This window comes from Cystoisospora suis, assembly GCF_002600585.1.
Source record: "Cystoisospora suis strain Wien I chromosome Unknown contig_1076, whole genome shotgun sequence".
Lineage (NCBI taxonomy): Eukaryota > Apicomplexa > Conoidasida > Eucoccidiorida > Sarcocystidae > Cystoisospora > Cystoisospora suis.
In genome coordinates, this window is record NW_027153877.1 from 30,137 (window position 1) to 45,261 (window position 15,125).

Here is a 15,125-nt window from a genome sequence, read left to right on the forward strand (position 1 = left end):
ACTGCAATCGATGGTGTCGAGCTATATCCCCGCGTCATGAGACTGCTCTCTCGTGATCTGATGCACCGCTCGGTATGCGACAGTTCACCCACTGTAGTGTCCGGTCGAACTTCGGACACTGAAGTCTATTCGACAACTAGCCCACGGGTAGCACACTACTAAAAGCTACTAGTTGAAAGACACGGCTGTCTGTGCGAACATCAAAATTTGATGCTTTGTGCTCGCTTCGTTCACTAGAACCCTACGCCCCAGAAGTCGCCTCCAACTATATTTGTGGCTGCCACCTCCAGCTGCAAACGCTGGCTGAAGTTTCCGCCGCCGCACTTGTAGCTGCTCAATGAGTCTTACGCCGACTCCCACCTTGGACAGGAGTCTTTATTCCGTTTCTTCGCAGACTTTTACATTACAGGACTTCACGAATTTCAAGCACAACCTCAAAGAGGCTGTACGCCGGGCTGGCACCACGAACACTAACGGCGGCCACTTATCCAGGGGTACATGCACTATTTCCGGCCGACACACGTGATACAACAACGGAACTGTATCTCCTCTCCGTACTAGGAGACCATACAAGACAAAGCGAAAGAACGAGGTAAAACCATGGAACGAGGACAGAGACATTCCTTCTCAACCAGAATTTACGGCACTACACTAGCCACAGAGAAGCCCTGTGGCGCTTACGCGAGGGAGTCGAGGTCGCTGGGTTCGTGGGCTTCCAGTGCAACGGCGGTTGCACCGTCTAATTTCTTCAAAAGTGCATCCTTAGACGACGCGTATGTCATCCTTGGCTTCACGGGTGCGTTATCTGGGCACCAGAGAACGAACTGGATCTTGTTGCCTGCAAGGCACAAAACAGTAGTAGTCACCTCGAGTTACCAGAGCACTCTCCCACTACAAAGGACTCAAACTGCTCACGAAACAAACATCGGCAAAAGACAAACCGTTGACCTGTCGAGATCAATCCACACGAACCCCGATTTACACATCCGCCACCACATACCCCATCGCCTGGTTCGGCACTGTAACTGTTTCAATCAGCCCAAAGACCGCAAGCACTGTCCCCGATGTGAAGAGCTGTACCGGAGCCTGCCGCGGCCGTCATGGTGACCCAAGGTTCGCTCTAGTGAACTGCAACCGTTCCCCGGATACACTTTCAGCAAAATTTGAAACAGCACAGCTGACCACCCTCGGTCCCGCTTCGAGTGTGGAAAAGCACCCTGACAGCTATTTCTGCTCCAAAACAGTCCCGCGCATCTCATGAGTTGATTTCAAGGGAACAGCCAAGAGCATCCCAAAAGAAACAGCAACACACAAAATGATTGAGGGATATGAAAAGCGCTGTCAATACAGAAAAAGCACAAACACCCCCGGTAGCGGGCCGTCCCGGTAACGAGGACTGACCTGACGGTACCAAGCCACCGCAGCAAACAGCAACCGCACTGCATTGCGACGGCAGTAACTGACACAAAACAACACAAAAAGATTTCTGCGCTTACCACAATCGTAAACACCAAACCGGCAGTCATCCTTGGGCAAGGAACTCTTGAACTCCGCGGCATCTCCCTTTCCCTCCTTCTCGACAACGATCTTATTGTAGTCGATTTTGAAGACGATCCACTTCAGCGTCTTGCGGATCTTTAGTTCGTTGAAACGCGAGACGCAGTTATCATCAACACCCATGCCAGACGCCATCTTGGCTGCGTGTGTGGAAAAGAAAGCGAACTGGACCAAAGAAAGCAAGTTTAGTTGAGGGGAGAACAGGTGGCGGAAAAGAAGTCTCCAACAACCGCGGAATAGAAACTGCTGTACTACTACTTCAGAACTACTCCCACTGCTGTGTTCGCCCTGACCGCACGATGCCTGTTCACCTTGCGCTTCCAACCGCAACCACCATCATCTACGAACCCTGCGCACCCAAAGGTATGCGTGCAAGCGGGGTACGCTGCAGGCGCCAGTCGCTCTCCACCCAGGTGGCGCATCCACCGGTTAGTCCGTACGTCAACACGCGTGTGTGCCTCTCATGTACGGAGCGCAGGTAGCTACGTGTTAGCCTGTGCTAGATAGCAAACAGCACTGACATACGCCTGGCTAACCACCGACCGCTTGAATCTGCAGCAGCAGGCGATGAGCCACCGTCATGAACCTTGCTGTCGATACTGTAGGGTGTTCAAAAGGTGCCAGTTGCTCACCCGTGGTGACCGAGAGCCCGGGTGTCAGCACCGGCAAGAACGAAGTGTGGCTCTTGGGCTGAGATCTTCGTAGTAACGACGCATGCGACAACGGAGTTCGCGTCACTCCAGGCGTGCAAGCAGGGAAGCTCCGTTCTCCCCCGCGGCACTAACGGCGCATCCCAGTCCTCAGAAACCGGCCTTTCCTGGCTTTGGGGTTTTCTGAGGGTGAATCTAACAAAGCTTTTGAAGCGCTGTCTTTTTTTACGGCAGGTGTCACCATTTCTGGGGGCCGACAGTGCCGCGGACCTTTTTCCCAGCTACAACAGAAAACTTTGCTGCCTGCGTAACCGCTCCAGGAGCCACCGCGGCAGCGGCCGAGGACACAAGCCGACTTTCGCTGTGCAACTCTCTTTCTGCGGCGTCAGTGAATGCTAGTAGCTCGTGCTCACCACTGTGTCTGCCTGCATTCACACTCGCCCTGGTTAACTCATCGGCGAACTGACCTTTCACCGAGTCAGACATGTGGTCCGCTACACGAGCTATTCATTGTTCGGGAGTTTAGCAGAACGGTGACGCCCGATGGTCTACACCGGTGAGCAAGTGCCCTTCCGCTTTCCGGCACTTTATCTGTTTTGAACTTGCCTCAGCAGTTAAGCTCTGAGTATCTCTACTTCAAGTGAGTGAAGAGGGTTCGCCGCTGGATCTCTTTACTGCTTCTTGTCCATACAAGAATAAAATCTAACGGGGGGGTCGCGACAGTTGCTGACGCCTTCCGGTCGAGGCTCGCTTGTGCCTCCCGAATTCAAGTACGAAAGTGTGACTGAACTACTACTACCATATCCGCCATCAAGGTGAAAGAAAGAACGGGGTAAGTACAGTGACGATCGTAATCTCTTATCCATTTGAACAGCAAATAACGCATGGCACATACCTAACACCATTTCGATGTCAGGAAACCGTCCAGACGACAACACCGGAGCACGACCACCCGGATAAGAATCACCGCTCGGTAAGATCGGATAGAATTCTTGAGAAGAAAACCAACAGAGAAAAAAAACAACCTCAAATCTCTACGCTCACATTCGAGAAGACAAAAGAACCTTCGCTCCGCCCGTCTACCTATTTCCTATCTGTCGACCTCATAACAAGAATGGCCATAACCGCGTACAAAGGCCAACAGCCCACCCGGAAGGCCGCATGATGAATCCTGATCGATAAGACTTGTCCACAAGACCCTTCTTAGATTCTTGCTCCTCCCATCACTCCAGCCTCACGCATCATCTCCGCTCGTCGAATGAAGTTCTTCAGCCATTCATCACAGCACGTAGAGGTGTTCTTAGGAAGAGTAACAATGGTCGCTTCCTTTCTTGCTTGCTAGCTTGCCAGCTACCTTATCGCCCCTTCTTCTCTTTCAAAAAAGTTCCTATCCGTTTCCTTGAAAATATGTATGTAAGCTATCATCATCTCATGTCTCAGCAACGCGTACGTATACACCTATGTATATAAAACACTTCATCATCGTACTTACATAGGGGACACGCACTCATGTATACTCACTGTCCTATGAAGCCTTAGCTTCACGGCCATCACATTTATACATACTATATATATTCAATACTCTATACATGGAAATATAGGGACAACTGCCACGACTCCTGCGAGTAGACGTCATGATGATTTCCGCCACTAACTCCCTACGAGGACGGCTTCTTGTGAAACAAGAGACTCGCTTTCTACTCAACACTCTCTGTTGAATCCCTCAATTCGGAGTCTGAATGAATGGCTTCTTCACCACCTAAGCCCTTGTAACTATGAATGAACATTCCTACTGATACACCCTAGTTTCCTTTCCTTTCTCTTCCTTCTAATTTCTTTTCATCCCCTATCTCTCTACTTTCCTCCTCCACTACTTCCATCGTGATTTTCACTGCCGCTGCTATCCACAACTTTACTTGACACCTTCCCCGTCACAACCTGTCCTGGCGCTGCCCCCGTAGCTGCTCGCAGATAGTCTGCTTCTGCTTCTCCCCCCCCTCCACCTGACATATAACTCAATGTACGAGCTCCTCCCCCTACACCAGTATTATATCCCCCAGAAGCAGGATAGCCTGCGGCGATCATCGTACTTGTATTCCCGCCGTAATACCCCCCTCCATGGCTACTACCTGTGCCCCCAGTCCCTGAGGTGTCTCCTCCCCCTATACCTCCCCAGGAAACAGGTCGAAGAGACGGTGGAGGCGCAGGACCATTCCCGGTGCCGTCTCCACCAGGATGGGCAGAACCTACACAACAAAGTGTAGGTGTTAAACTATCAGCTTGTTGCTGAAACGTTTCATAACGAAAGATCAGCTTCGAAAAGTGACGGGCCGTTGGGCTTGTACACGCCATAACGATCATCCAGCCTAGAGATACCCCACACCAAATCACGTTCTCCTTGTAACTCTCATTGTCGCATAAGCGGCACTGAAAAGACAGGAGACAAACAACGCAGGAAAGAAGAGAAAAGGACTCTCTTGCCAAGGTCTCTTTCTTACGCTTGAAGGGAGGAATCATAACACGGTGTAGACAAACGTAGCTATCAATCTAGGAACGAAAAATCTTACTGTACGATGACTGAAATGTTGTATGATCTCTTTGTAGTGCGTTCCTCTCTGGAAGAAAAAAGAACCTCTGTCGCTCATCATCATTACTGTATGTACACCCCAGGAGATGAGATAGAAATGTACCCTTCGTCTATCTACCGAACAGTTAACGTTTACACGAACGCGCATGTAGATCTCTCCTCAAGTATCAACACTCATCGCACCCATCCCTTACATCTATAACGCTATATCTATCTGTGTATGTCTATCTATCTATACACACACATCCATAGAAAACCGATACGAAAGGTGAACATATAATTTCCACCGGTACATCCTGCACAGATATACTCCACTCACACATACCCTTCAGTTCCGGTAGCGCCTGCTCTAATATGTCCACGTAGATATACACTTGTATACATACATACATGTATATGTAGACGCACCACGTATCTGTATGTATTAACTATAGGAACTCGACCGTGTATGCATGCATGTATGTTTGTATGTGACGAAGGAGAAGGCTTACCCGAGCAAGCTGTAAGGCACTAGCAACTGCAAGGGTAGTGAAGGTGAAGACTCCTACTACGGAAATAAGACGAACCACTTGGGTTAACTCCGATAAGGAAGCCCGTGAAAGACCCGTACGAACAACATGATCTCGGTGGAAGATGAAGAGATTCAATGCTGTCTGCATGAGCAAACACAAAATAAACCCAAAAGACAGAAAGCGATCAAAGGTATGAAGCTTCTCTTGGAAACAATACAACCAGCCGTCAAAGAGACAACGGAGAAGAAGTAGAGAAAAGGCGAGAAAGACCCTCGATAGCATCTCCACATTCACCTCTCTACAAACTCGCACTATTACGTGTACATACACTGAAGCGCTGGCGCCTTGGCTTCTACAAGCGAAGAGATAGAATTCATAATTCCACGGGTGTGATCTCTCCCTACATACATGTATGTGCACACATCGTGTCCAAGGTATTTATCTATCTTCAATCTATCTATCTTTCTATCTTTAATCTATCTATCTACGTCCACCAAAAGAAAGACTGGATATATGCACAGTGGCATATGTGTATATATATATTGAACGAACACAGCAGGTAAGGTGTTCTTGAAGCCAAGCGCCTCGGTGTACATACACCTTAGTACTATCTGGATGCAAATACACCATGCCCCCATTGTTACGTCAACCCAAACCAACTCCTTCTGTAGGTCCACCCCGTCATCACTATCGCCTTTCTTTCTTTCTTTTTCTCGACGAACCATGAATGCAGGGAAAGCGGAGATAAGGCTCCAGTACATCGGAATCGTCTTCGGAAACCTGCAGCAAGACACCGCAACAGATGCGAAAGTGGTGGAGAGAGAAAGAATGAAGAAGACATATTTGATCTCCCCTGCTTCACGATTACGCGTGCCTCCTCACAAACATATGAATAGAACCGTAGCGCGAGGTGTATAAAGAGGTATGTAGGGGGATGTACGTACACCCATCCATCTAGGCGCCACGCCTTCATCTTCATCCTGACACCGAGAATGAATGACTAGCGTGTCTTGCAGCACACACATCGCACTCTCCAGTATCCAGTGTCTATATATATACATATATACATACCGAAGTCCTTCATATACGTGACCACACACCACGCTCTACAGACATATATACATATATATACATACGAAGATCCGTCCACAATACAGATATACAGCAACGTAGGTAAGATAGATACACATAGTTGAAATTCAAATCAGGAAAGAGAAAAAGAGAGAAGTTAGACCCGTTGATAGGAACGTTAACAAGAAGAGACTTCGGCCCTCTCTTTATTAAGAGATCCACGAAAACGGGTGACTTACGTTCCTTTAGCGACAGGCTCGATGGTATAGTAAGCGTAGAGACAGCATGCCGCGATCGTCCAGCCAAAGGGAATCGACAGCTTAAGAAGATCGCGGCACGTTAACTCCACCCCTGCACTTGACGATTCTTTACAGATCTGTTTGTCTAGGCATGCTTGCAACATCTTGAAGGTGGGGGGGAAGAATAATAGGAAGGATGAGAGAAGAAATGTCTACAGCACGGAAGACATATAGACAGAAGAAGAAGAAAGGTGATTTGTATCGATGATAGGTAACAGGCAGATGAAAGAAGCAGACGAGGAGTTTTAACTCTCCGTTACATCAAGAAAGGCAACTGTCGGAGAAAGAAGAAGAGGTCTTGAACAAGTATCCTTCTCCGTGCACTCTAAACCTTTCTTCAACCCTCCCTGTGTCTACGTTCCCATGGATGCAGCTAGCAACCAAGCTAGCCAGCCAGCTAGCTGCCTGTTTTGCCCTTCAGCCCAGAGTAGTGCTCGCTGGCATAGCGTTGTCTGAAGAAATCACGAAAGCTAGTGAGCGAAACGACAGACTTTGTAGGCTTCGACCAAGTTCTGGAAAGAAAGAGAGAAAAAACGAGGAAGAGACGGGTAGGAGGTGAAAAGGAAAGATGAGAATGCAGCGACAACTTACAACAGAGGAAAAAGGACGCAGCTATGAAGGAGAAACGCAGTGTACGAAAGAACAAAGTGTACATAGGAATCGACCTACACAGGAGGATACACATGTATACATGGATGTAGGCGACCCTGCCGATCTTATTATTTCCGTAGACTGCCTGGAAGAGCAGCAAGGGAAGTCGTGGTGCCAAAGAAGAAGAGACAGTGTCGATCTATGTAGAGAAAGAAGTTAAAAAAGTCTCGGCTGCTCTTGCTCGCATGCACATACAGTTGTAGTGGGTTGCCAATCCATCGGAGGGAGATAGACAGACAGATAGAAGGGAAAAGATGAGCAGAAGAACGGAGCAACCTCACAGAAAGAACGCAAATAAAGGAATAATAGGAGAAGAACACTGTAGACACGCGATCCCTTCCTTCTTCATCCCCAAAGAAAGATGAACCCGTGAAAAGAACGGAACAAAACAGAACGTAGACAAACGGAGCACGGTGCAATTTCGAGTCGGAACAAGAGAAAAGAAAGATCTACACGCGAAAGAGGCGAAGTCCCCGAGCCCCGTGGTAAAGATAAAAAACCGCTGTCTAAAAAGAACAAGTTCTTTTCACCAGAGATCACGGATGAATGAATGACTGAATGAATGAGAGAAGGCCACAGATAGAAACACACGCGATACAAAAGTATTACGCGCCCTCCCCTTTCACCTCTCCTCTTGCACTGGATCGCGACACGGCGAACTGGATGGCTGATTTGAAGCTCTAACAAAGAACGAGATGCCCAACAAGAAAAAACATCTTTTCTTCCGGAAAGATGAAAGAAAAAGCAAACGAGGAATGAGATCGTGAGTGCCCAAGTGGTTTGCTTGAGTAAAACCAGCGCGGGACGTGAGCCTCCCAGTCTCCGGCTTATATTCGGAGACCAATCAATAGTACTGACTAACTAACCAATAGGGAGGTCGAAGGGAGAGGGGGGTAGGGTGTTTGTTTTGGTTGGCTTGAAGGGGAGGAAAGCATCGAGAAAGGAGTCTCTTTCTCCTTGAACCTTCAGTCCAATCGATTGTATGGTCACCGTCGAGGAGTTGTTCTTCAAAATTTTTCAAGCTATCTTTTCCTTTGTCTTACGGTTGAAATTTTCTTCATTCAGTTGGCGTTGGTCTTTTACGAGAGCATCAGCATCGTGGTCTTCACCGAGATTCTCTTCGTCCACCTATTTTAAGGGTCCTTCTTTCTCTTCTCCTCTCGTTCTTTGTTTCGGCCCTCACCCTCTCTAGGCGTTAGACGTAGGGAAGATTTCTCTTTTTCGCCTCTTTCTTCTCTCTCTTTTTCTCTTGGCTTTTTTTTCTGGCTGAAGGAGAAAGGAAAGAAGGAAAGAAAAGGAATGGCGCGTGAACACTAGCCAAATGGAGGAGAAGAAGCAACAAACTCACGATCATCGATGTTGCCTTTCAATGAGAAGATCAATCGAAAGTCGATTGGATTTGAAGTGACTCTTTCCTTCCTGACTTCCCTATTTCATCTCATTTGTTCTCTTTCTTTTCACTTCCTTTTTCTCCATTGACGAGAAAGCTTCTCCTCTTTTCTTCTTTCATTTCCTCTCCTCCCTCGTCTTTTCCCTCCCTTTCAGTTTTCTCGTGGGTTTCTCCTTCATGAAGGTAGTAGATACCCAGACTTCTCACGAGTCCAATTCTTCTTCTTCTTCCTTTCATCTTCATCGCAACATTTAGGTAGCTCCTTTTCTTCTCATCTCCTTTGTTTTCTTGTTGCCAGGAGACCAAGGCTAAAACAAGAAGGAGAGGACCGCGGGAAAGCTTGGCTCCGAACTCTCGGCTCTCCGGCTATCCCTCGTCTCTTCTCGTAGTACAGGCGAATGAATGAAGAAGTCCACGGAAGAGAGAAAGATTTCTGGTTGATCAGCAACGAAGTATAAATGAGGAGTCTAGTAGAAACGAAACGTTTATTTGGATGTTTGAATGGAGGATTCAATTCTTTTGTCGCAGCAGGTAGTCATGATCTCTCGCTGTCTCTTCCATATCCACTTTCTCTTTCACTTCCTTTATTCATATTCCACGTAGAACGCCTCATCATTTCTCCCCCTGTCTCTCATCCTGCTTTATCTATGTATCTATCTATCTATCTTTCCTTTGTGAGGAGTCTCTTTGGTCTTTACCTCACAGCTCTCCCTTGTCTCTCTTCGGGGGAGGTAAGAGAGGAAAACGAACAGGACTTCATGCACATGTCTGTATGGACCTGACGGTCTAGCTCTCTTTCATTCATTCTTTAGTTATGTGATAGGCAAGTCGTCCGTTTCCTTTTTTCTTGCGTCTTTTTCTTCGCCTTTTCTCCTTCTTGCAGCGAGAGAAATGACAGAGATATGTGTACCAATGGTCCGATTGACCTTTCATTCAGTTCGTCTTCTTCTCTTTTCTCCCAAGAAAGAAACACGTGACTTTGCTCTTTTTCTTCACGGTTCGATCTCGATGGATGTGGACTTGAAAGAGATCGCGATGGATATCTAGATTTTTACCATGCATGGAAGATCAAGCAGAGAGACATGTTTCTTCTTCTCGAGATTTAGTCTTTTGCCTCTTCTTCTTCTTCCTCTTGTTCTCCTTGAGGGGAAGATCAAGCTTTAAGCTTTGTTCGCATCTAGACACTCAACAGATCTATATGAATATACACATATGTATGGAGATAGTCAAAAGTTGATATCTATCTCTTCCTTTCTTTGATCTCTCTTATATCATTTTAGTCTGTCTTTCTATCGACAGTCTATCACTCATCCGTCTATCCAACTCGACCCTATCTTTACTGTCTCTTCAGTCTCTTTCTACCTATCTCTAATGTATGTGTTCGCTCTCTTTTTCATTTCTCTTGTATGTCTCACTAATCTATCGATCTTCTCGTCCGGGGAAGGGGGGTGGTACCCTGTGTCTGTATAGAGTTGCGGGGAGAGGCTTCTCCATACACGAGTCATCATGGATTTCTATTAAGAACGTCACTGCGCTTTCTTTTTTCTTCCCCTCTGTCTTCCTCTCTTTCTCGTCGAATATTCTTTCTCTTTTTCGTGCTTCTTAATCTTTTCTGTCTCCGAAGATGGACGAAGAAACAGAGGTCATGATCCGGGAAACGAATGAAGGCAGGGGAGAGGGGAGAAGAAGAGAAGGAGCCGAAGAGTCTCACAAGGAGAGAAATAGCGAAGAAGATGAAGAAGAGGAAGAAAGAGATAGTTGGAGCAGTGGTAGTTCAGGAAAAAGAAGAATAGAAGAAGAGGAAGGATTCTCACGTGGCATTTCATATATTTCTTCCTTCAATAGAGACCACACACTTGGTATCAACACCTCCCATCCCCGTCAGCTGACTCATGGATTTTCTTCTTCTTCTTGTTCTTCCTCCTCTGTTTCGGGGTCTCCTCTTCCTTATTCCCGTTTTCCTTTGTTCACAAGGTCACTTTCTAGGTCTGGACAGGGCAGGAGAGAAGTGGGGAATGAAGAAGAAGAATCTAATGAAAGAAGAGACAGAGACCATCACGGAGCCATGACACAACGGCTGATCTCCCCTTCTTCTTCTTCAACTTCTCTGTTCCATCCATCCATCCCTACATCTCTCCCCTGGAAGGCCGATTTTAATGAGAAAGAAGATGAAGAAGGAGATCTGAATGAAGATCGACTTGGACCGGTTGATCAATCGATCCAAGCGGCCTGTACGTCCGTTTCTCAACAGGAGAAGAACCCCTATAGAAGCTTTCTTGATAAAGAGACAGGAAGAATGGCATCTTTGTCTTCTACAGGAAAGAAAGAGGAAGAACCTCTTCATGTGACAAAGGTATCAGAAGAATGTGAGAGATCTGGATCGACTCTATCTTCTTCTCTGCTGTCTGAAGAAAAGCAAGTTCGTCAAAAGGAAGAAGTGAGAGAAGGACGATATTCCATGGAGGGAGAAAAGGTCTCTTCTTCCGCGGGTCGCTTATCTTCCTCTTCGTCTTTTCCTGCCTTTGTCTCATGTAGAGTAGATAAGGTAGATGAGGAGATTGCTTTATCAAAGACAAGCAAAGAGACTGCAGACACGAAGAATCGTTTTGTGGCTCCAGATATCAACGGAGAAGAAAAAGAAGAAGATAAAAGAAGAAGGAGGACTCACACCTCTTCTTCCGGCTGTGATTCCTCTTCTTCTCCTCTTTGTCCTCCCTCCCTTCCTTCTTCTTCTTCTTCTTCTCTTTGTCATCCTTCTTCTTCTTCGTCTCCCTTAATCTTTTCTGTAAGTATTAGCACACCCCCGGATATCACAAGATCTCCTCTTTCTTCTCCTCGTTCTTTAGCCCCATCATCCTATTCTTGTTCTTCTTCTTCCCCTTTATCTCCTTCTTCTCCCTTTTCTTCTCCCCCTCCTCCTTCTTCGCGTCATGTCCGTTCCCCCCCTTCTCAACCAGATGAGAAGAAGAAGAAGACAGAGATGCCACGTGTCTCCTATTCTTCTTCTTCTTCTCATCGCGATGCCCTTCAAGAGAAGTTTGCTTTCAGGTGTGGATCTCCAGTGAACTTTACAAGTGAGGGGAAGTCTTTTCCGGTGTGCTTTTCGGCTCGAGGAGATCGAAAGGAAGACGTAGGAGAAGAAGAAAAGGCCTTCTTCTTTCTTCATGACGGAGATATAGAACAAGGTTTGCCCAAGGACATGGGGCCTCTCATGAACAACTCTCTTGCTTCTTCTTCTTCTCCTCCTCCCTCGCGTGACTTCTCACATCAACTTTCAGAGATCTTAATCTCCGGCAGAGTAGAGGACGGGGAAGACGAAGAAGAAGAGTTGGTCTCTCATCACGACCAAGATTTTCTTTCAGAGAAGCGCATTGTAAGAAACGAAGAAGAGAAAGACGTCGGGAGACAGGAAGAATTGAAGATGGAGAAGAAGAGTATGAGCTCGTTGGCATATCTCCCTTGGAAGAGAGAGACTGAGACTACTTCCCCTAGTGGAGAAGAGAGCGATGACGAGGTTGGAGAAGATCATGAGAAGATGAGAAGGACTTTATCGATAAGAAAGAAGAAGAAGAAAGGAGATGAAGAAGAAAGAGAGAGAAGAGGAGAGGGTCTGTTGTCCTTAATATCCTCCTCAGCCTCTTCAGAATCCGCTCCTTCAACGTCGTCAGCATCTGTCTCTACAACGACCTCATGGTCGTCTTCTTTCTCTTCTCCACCTCCTTCTTCTCCTTGTTTTTCTTCCTCTTCTTCTTATTTATCAACGACTTCGTCACCTCCATCTCTTGTCGACGATGATACAGAACACTCCCCCTCCATCTCTTCTTCTCATCTTCTCCGACACTCCCCAAGCCTTCATGGAGAAGTACAGAAGGAAGAAGAAAGAGAGAAAGACATGACACATGATAGCGCTAGTGCCCCTACCTCACAGCCTTCAGTCAGGCTGTTTCATATGAAGAAGCGAAGGTCTTCCGGCTTACAGACATCTTCTCTCTCTTCTTCTTCTTGTTCCTCTTCTTCTTGTATCAAGCTATCCGATGGAGATGCATGCCATCTGAAGTCTAGATGGAAGAAAGGTCCCTCTAGGAAAACAATAGTGAAGAATATCACACCATCAGATGGGTCTCTCAAACACCCTTCAGATCTTCTTCTGTCTTCTTCTCAGAAGCTTCTTCATCTCCATCCTTCTTCTTCTCCTCCTCCCTCTTTCTCTTTCTCTTTCTCTTCTTCTTCTTCTCATTACAGCCCATCTCCTTTCGAGAAGATAATGATAAATCGAGAGAAGATCAGAAAAGAGAGAGAAACGAAAGACTCGTTACTACGTGTCGCTCTCCGAATTCAACAGGATGGAGTTGTGAAGTCGATAGTTAGGAGAAGATTACTGCAGAGATATACACTTCTTCTCAAGCAGTCAGAGGTGTTCAAAGAGAAAGTGCGGAAATATCAAGATCAAGCAGATCCTTTGAGAGAGTCTCTTGTGCAGTTTCTCTCTATAGGATCAAAACTGAGGTCTCTGCAACAATCGGAGTAAGAAGACATTCTCTCTCCCAACCTTCTTTTCTCTCTCTCTCTCTCTTTCTTTCTCACTCTTTTTTTCTTTCAATCTCACTCTTTCTTTCTTGACACCCTGAGACTTCTTCCCCCTTGTCTGTCTGTCTGTGTCCGTCTATCTCTCTCTCTCTCTTTCTCTCGATATTTTCTAGTTTATCAGATTGATGTGGAGAAAGATATTCAACTCACGAGGAATGTTCATCGCAGAGGTTTCATGGGTGCTAGGGGGAGAGTAGGATTTCAAAAGAAGAAGAAGAAAGAGAGACAGAGCGAAGGGTCCCTCGGCTGTCTGCCTGTATGAATGACAATGAAGACATAGACTACAGATACATACGGTAGAGATAGTTAGATTACGGGATAGATAGATCAAAGAGAGATATGTAGGTAACACCCACATACGTCAGAGATAGATAGATGTTCGATGGATAGAAGATAGATAGATAGATATAATTGTTCCTATGTGTATTCCCTTTGAATCTTTGTGCTGCCCTACACCTGTATACCGTCTATATATGTGTATAGGCGTAGAGTACTTAAGTGAAGTTTCATGTCTATGTATCTATAGCTATATCTGTGTGAGCCTCCTCCTTCTTCAACATGTGTGTCAATTCATACATCCATCATGAATAAGAAAGTCGATACTGCTGTGAACGAGTTGTAGTCCTACGCTCTGTAAAGTTTCTCTATTCATTCAAGCTTATCGGGCGAGTTTCAGATAGGAGCCCCGGGGTGCCTGCCTCCTTTCTATTCTTTCTCTTTGTAGACACCTAGTCCTAGCCACTCCACGCATGTATGTCTCTCCCTCTGCATATACATTGACAGAGGTAGACACTTATACCAGTCTATACGGGGATAGAGTGTATGTAGTTAGGTGTATATGTGGCTCTCCTACCCGTTTTGTGCTAGTGCCCAACTCTTCTCTGTGTGTATAGACACGTCTGCGTGTCTATCATAGCTAGCGAGATGTGTCTATCCTTGTGAAGAGATACATCAGGCCTCCCTTGTTGTCGTATGAAGAGAATCTATTTGTGTATGTGTGGGGGTGTATCTTCTGGGCCTTCTGTAGATGTTGGAGAAAATACATAGGACCGGCAATTCATGACTTCGATGAAGAGCTTGTCGCCTTCATGGACGACTTCGACAAATCGAAGACAGATTCAACCTGCTTTGATTTCTCCGAGGAGGAGATCCTAAAAGTCTTAGGAGATGAACACCACACAGCAGAGGAGGAAGAAGAAGACGAAGAAGAAGAAGAGGAAGAAGATAGTCATAGGGGGATGGATGATATCTTCTATGATGAGAAAGGAAGAAGAAGAAGCCTTTCCGATGAAGAAGAAGAAGAAAGCAAGAGATTAGGAAGAAGCTCTCTGTCCCCTTGTTCTTTTTCTTCTTCTCCTCTATTCAGATGCTGTTGGCGGTCTCTTCGCGCGTTAGCTTCAAAGGCCGCTCCGTCTTTCATGTCTCGATACTTTCTTTCTCCTTCGTATTCTCGGAAGAGAAGAGATGAAAAGAAGAAGTTTGTCTATGAAAGGGAGAAGGATCATGATGATGGAGAGACGATGCAAGTCATGGCTGAAGAGACGCATGCGGGAAAGAAACGAAGGCCTGTCGGTTCTGAGAGGGCGACGGTACACCAAGATTCGTCTCAGAGGTGTTATGCATCTCTTCTTATAGGAGGCAAAAAAATACGGAAACGTCAGATGAAGAAAGGAACGTCGCCTTTTAGAAAGATCTGCTTCTCTGCTTTTCTTCTCTTTCTCCTGCTCTTGTGTTGTTTCATTCTCTGGACACGGTACTCCATTCATCGATAAAGAAAGGGTGTCAAGACTACAGTATTCTTCATCCTCTCATCGTCTTTCT

General features: G+C 46.3%; 3 protein-coding genes across 3 annotated transcripts in view; 1 reads left to right on the forward strand and 2 right to left on the reverse strand.

Annotated features, from left to right (window-relative positions):
* Positions 1–492: 492 nt before the first annotated feature.
* On the reverse strand, positions 493–2,169 carry CSUI_002571 (actin depolymerizing factor adf). The gene is made up of 2 exons (XM_068062771.1): positions 1,497–2,169; positions 493–838 (listed from the first exon to the last, which is right to left on the reverse strand). Exons 1-2 carry the CDS (start codon positions 1,690–1,692, stop codon positions 678–680), a joined length of 357 nt encoding a protein of 118 aa, XP_067925251.1. The 5' UTR covers positions 1,693–2,169; the 3' UTR covers positions 493–677.
* A 960-nt stretch (positions 2,170–3,129) lies between these two features.
* Positions 3,130–8,095, reverse strand: CSUI_002572 (uncharacterized protein). Its single transcript, XM_068062772.1, has 4 exons — positions 6,617–8,095; positions 6,029–6,086; positions 5,286–5,447; positions 3,130–4,634 (listed from the first exon to the last, which is right to left on the reverse strand). Exons 1-4 carry the CDS (start codon positions 6,778–6,780, stop codon positions 4,062–4,064), a joined length of 957 nt encoding a protein of 318 aa, XP_067925252.1. The 5' UTR covers positions 6,781–8,095; the 3' UTR covers positions 3,130–4,061.
* A 208-nt stretch (positions 8,096–8,303) lies between these two features.
* Positions 8,304–15,125, forward strand: part of CSUI_002573 (uncharacterized protein) — a 7,511-nt gene continuing 689 nt past the window's right edge. The window contains exons 1-2 of the mRNA XM_068062773.1: positions 8,304–13,241; positions 14,332–15,125. The exon at positions 14,332–15,125 is cut by the window's right edge and continues 689 nt beyond it. Coding sequence (XP_067925253.1) covers positions 10,342–13,241; positions 14,332–15,076 — 3,645 coding nt within the window. The 5' untranslated portion in view covers positions 8,304–10,341 and the 3' untranslated portion in view covers positions 15,077–15,125. The remainder of the gene's footprint in view (positions 13,242–14,331) is intronic.

Bases quoted from the DNA above. Each gene is read 5' to 3' on its own strand.
- CSUI_002571 (XM_068062771.1), bottom strand. From the start codon at position 1,692: ATGGCGTCTGGCATGGGTGTTGATGATAACTGCGTCTCGCGTTTCAAC. The intron at 839-1,496 runs GTAAGCGCAGAA...TGTGCCTTGCAG, and splicing joins GTTTGGTGTTTACGATTGTG to GCAACAAGATCCAGTTCGTT.
- CSUI_002572 (XM_068062772.1), bottom strand. From the start codon at position 6,780: ATGTTGCAAGCATGCCTAGACAAACAGATCTGTAAAGAATCGTCAAGT. The intron at 6,087-6,616 runs GTAAGTCACCCG...GTCTTGCTGCAG, and splicing joins GAGCCTGTCGCTAAAGGAAC to GTTTCCGAAGACGATTCCGA. The intron at 5,448-6,028 runs GTTCGTCGAGAA...TTGCTCATGCAG, and splicing joins CCGCTTTCCCTGCATTCATG to ACAGCATTGAATCTCTTCAT.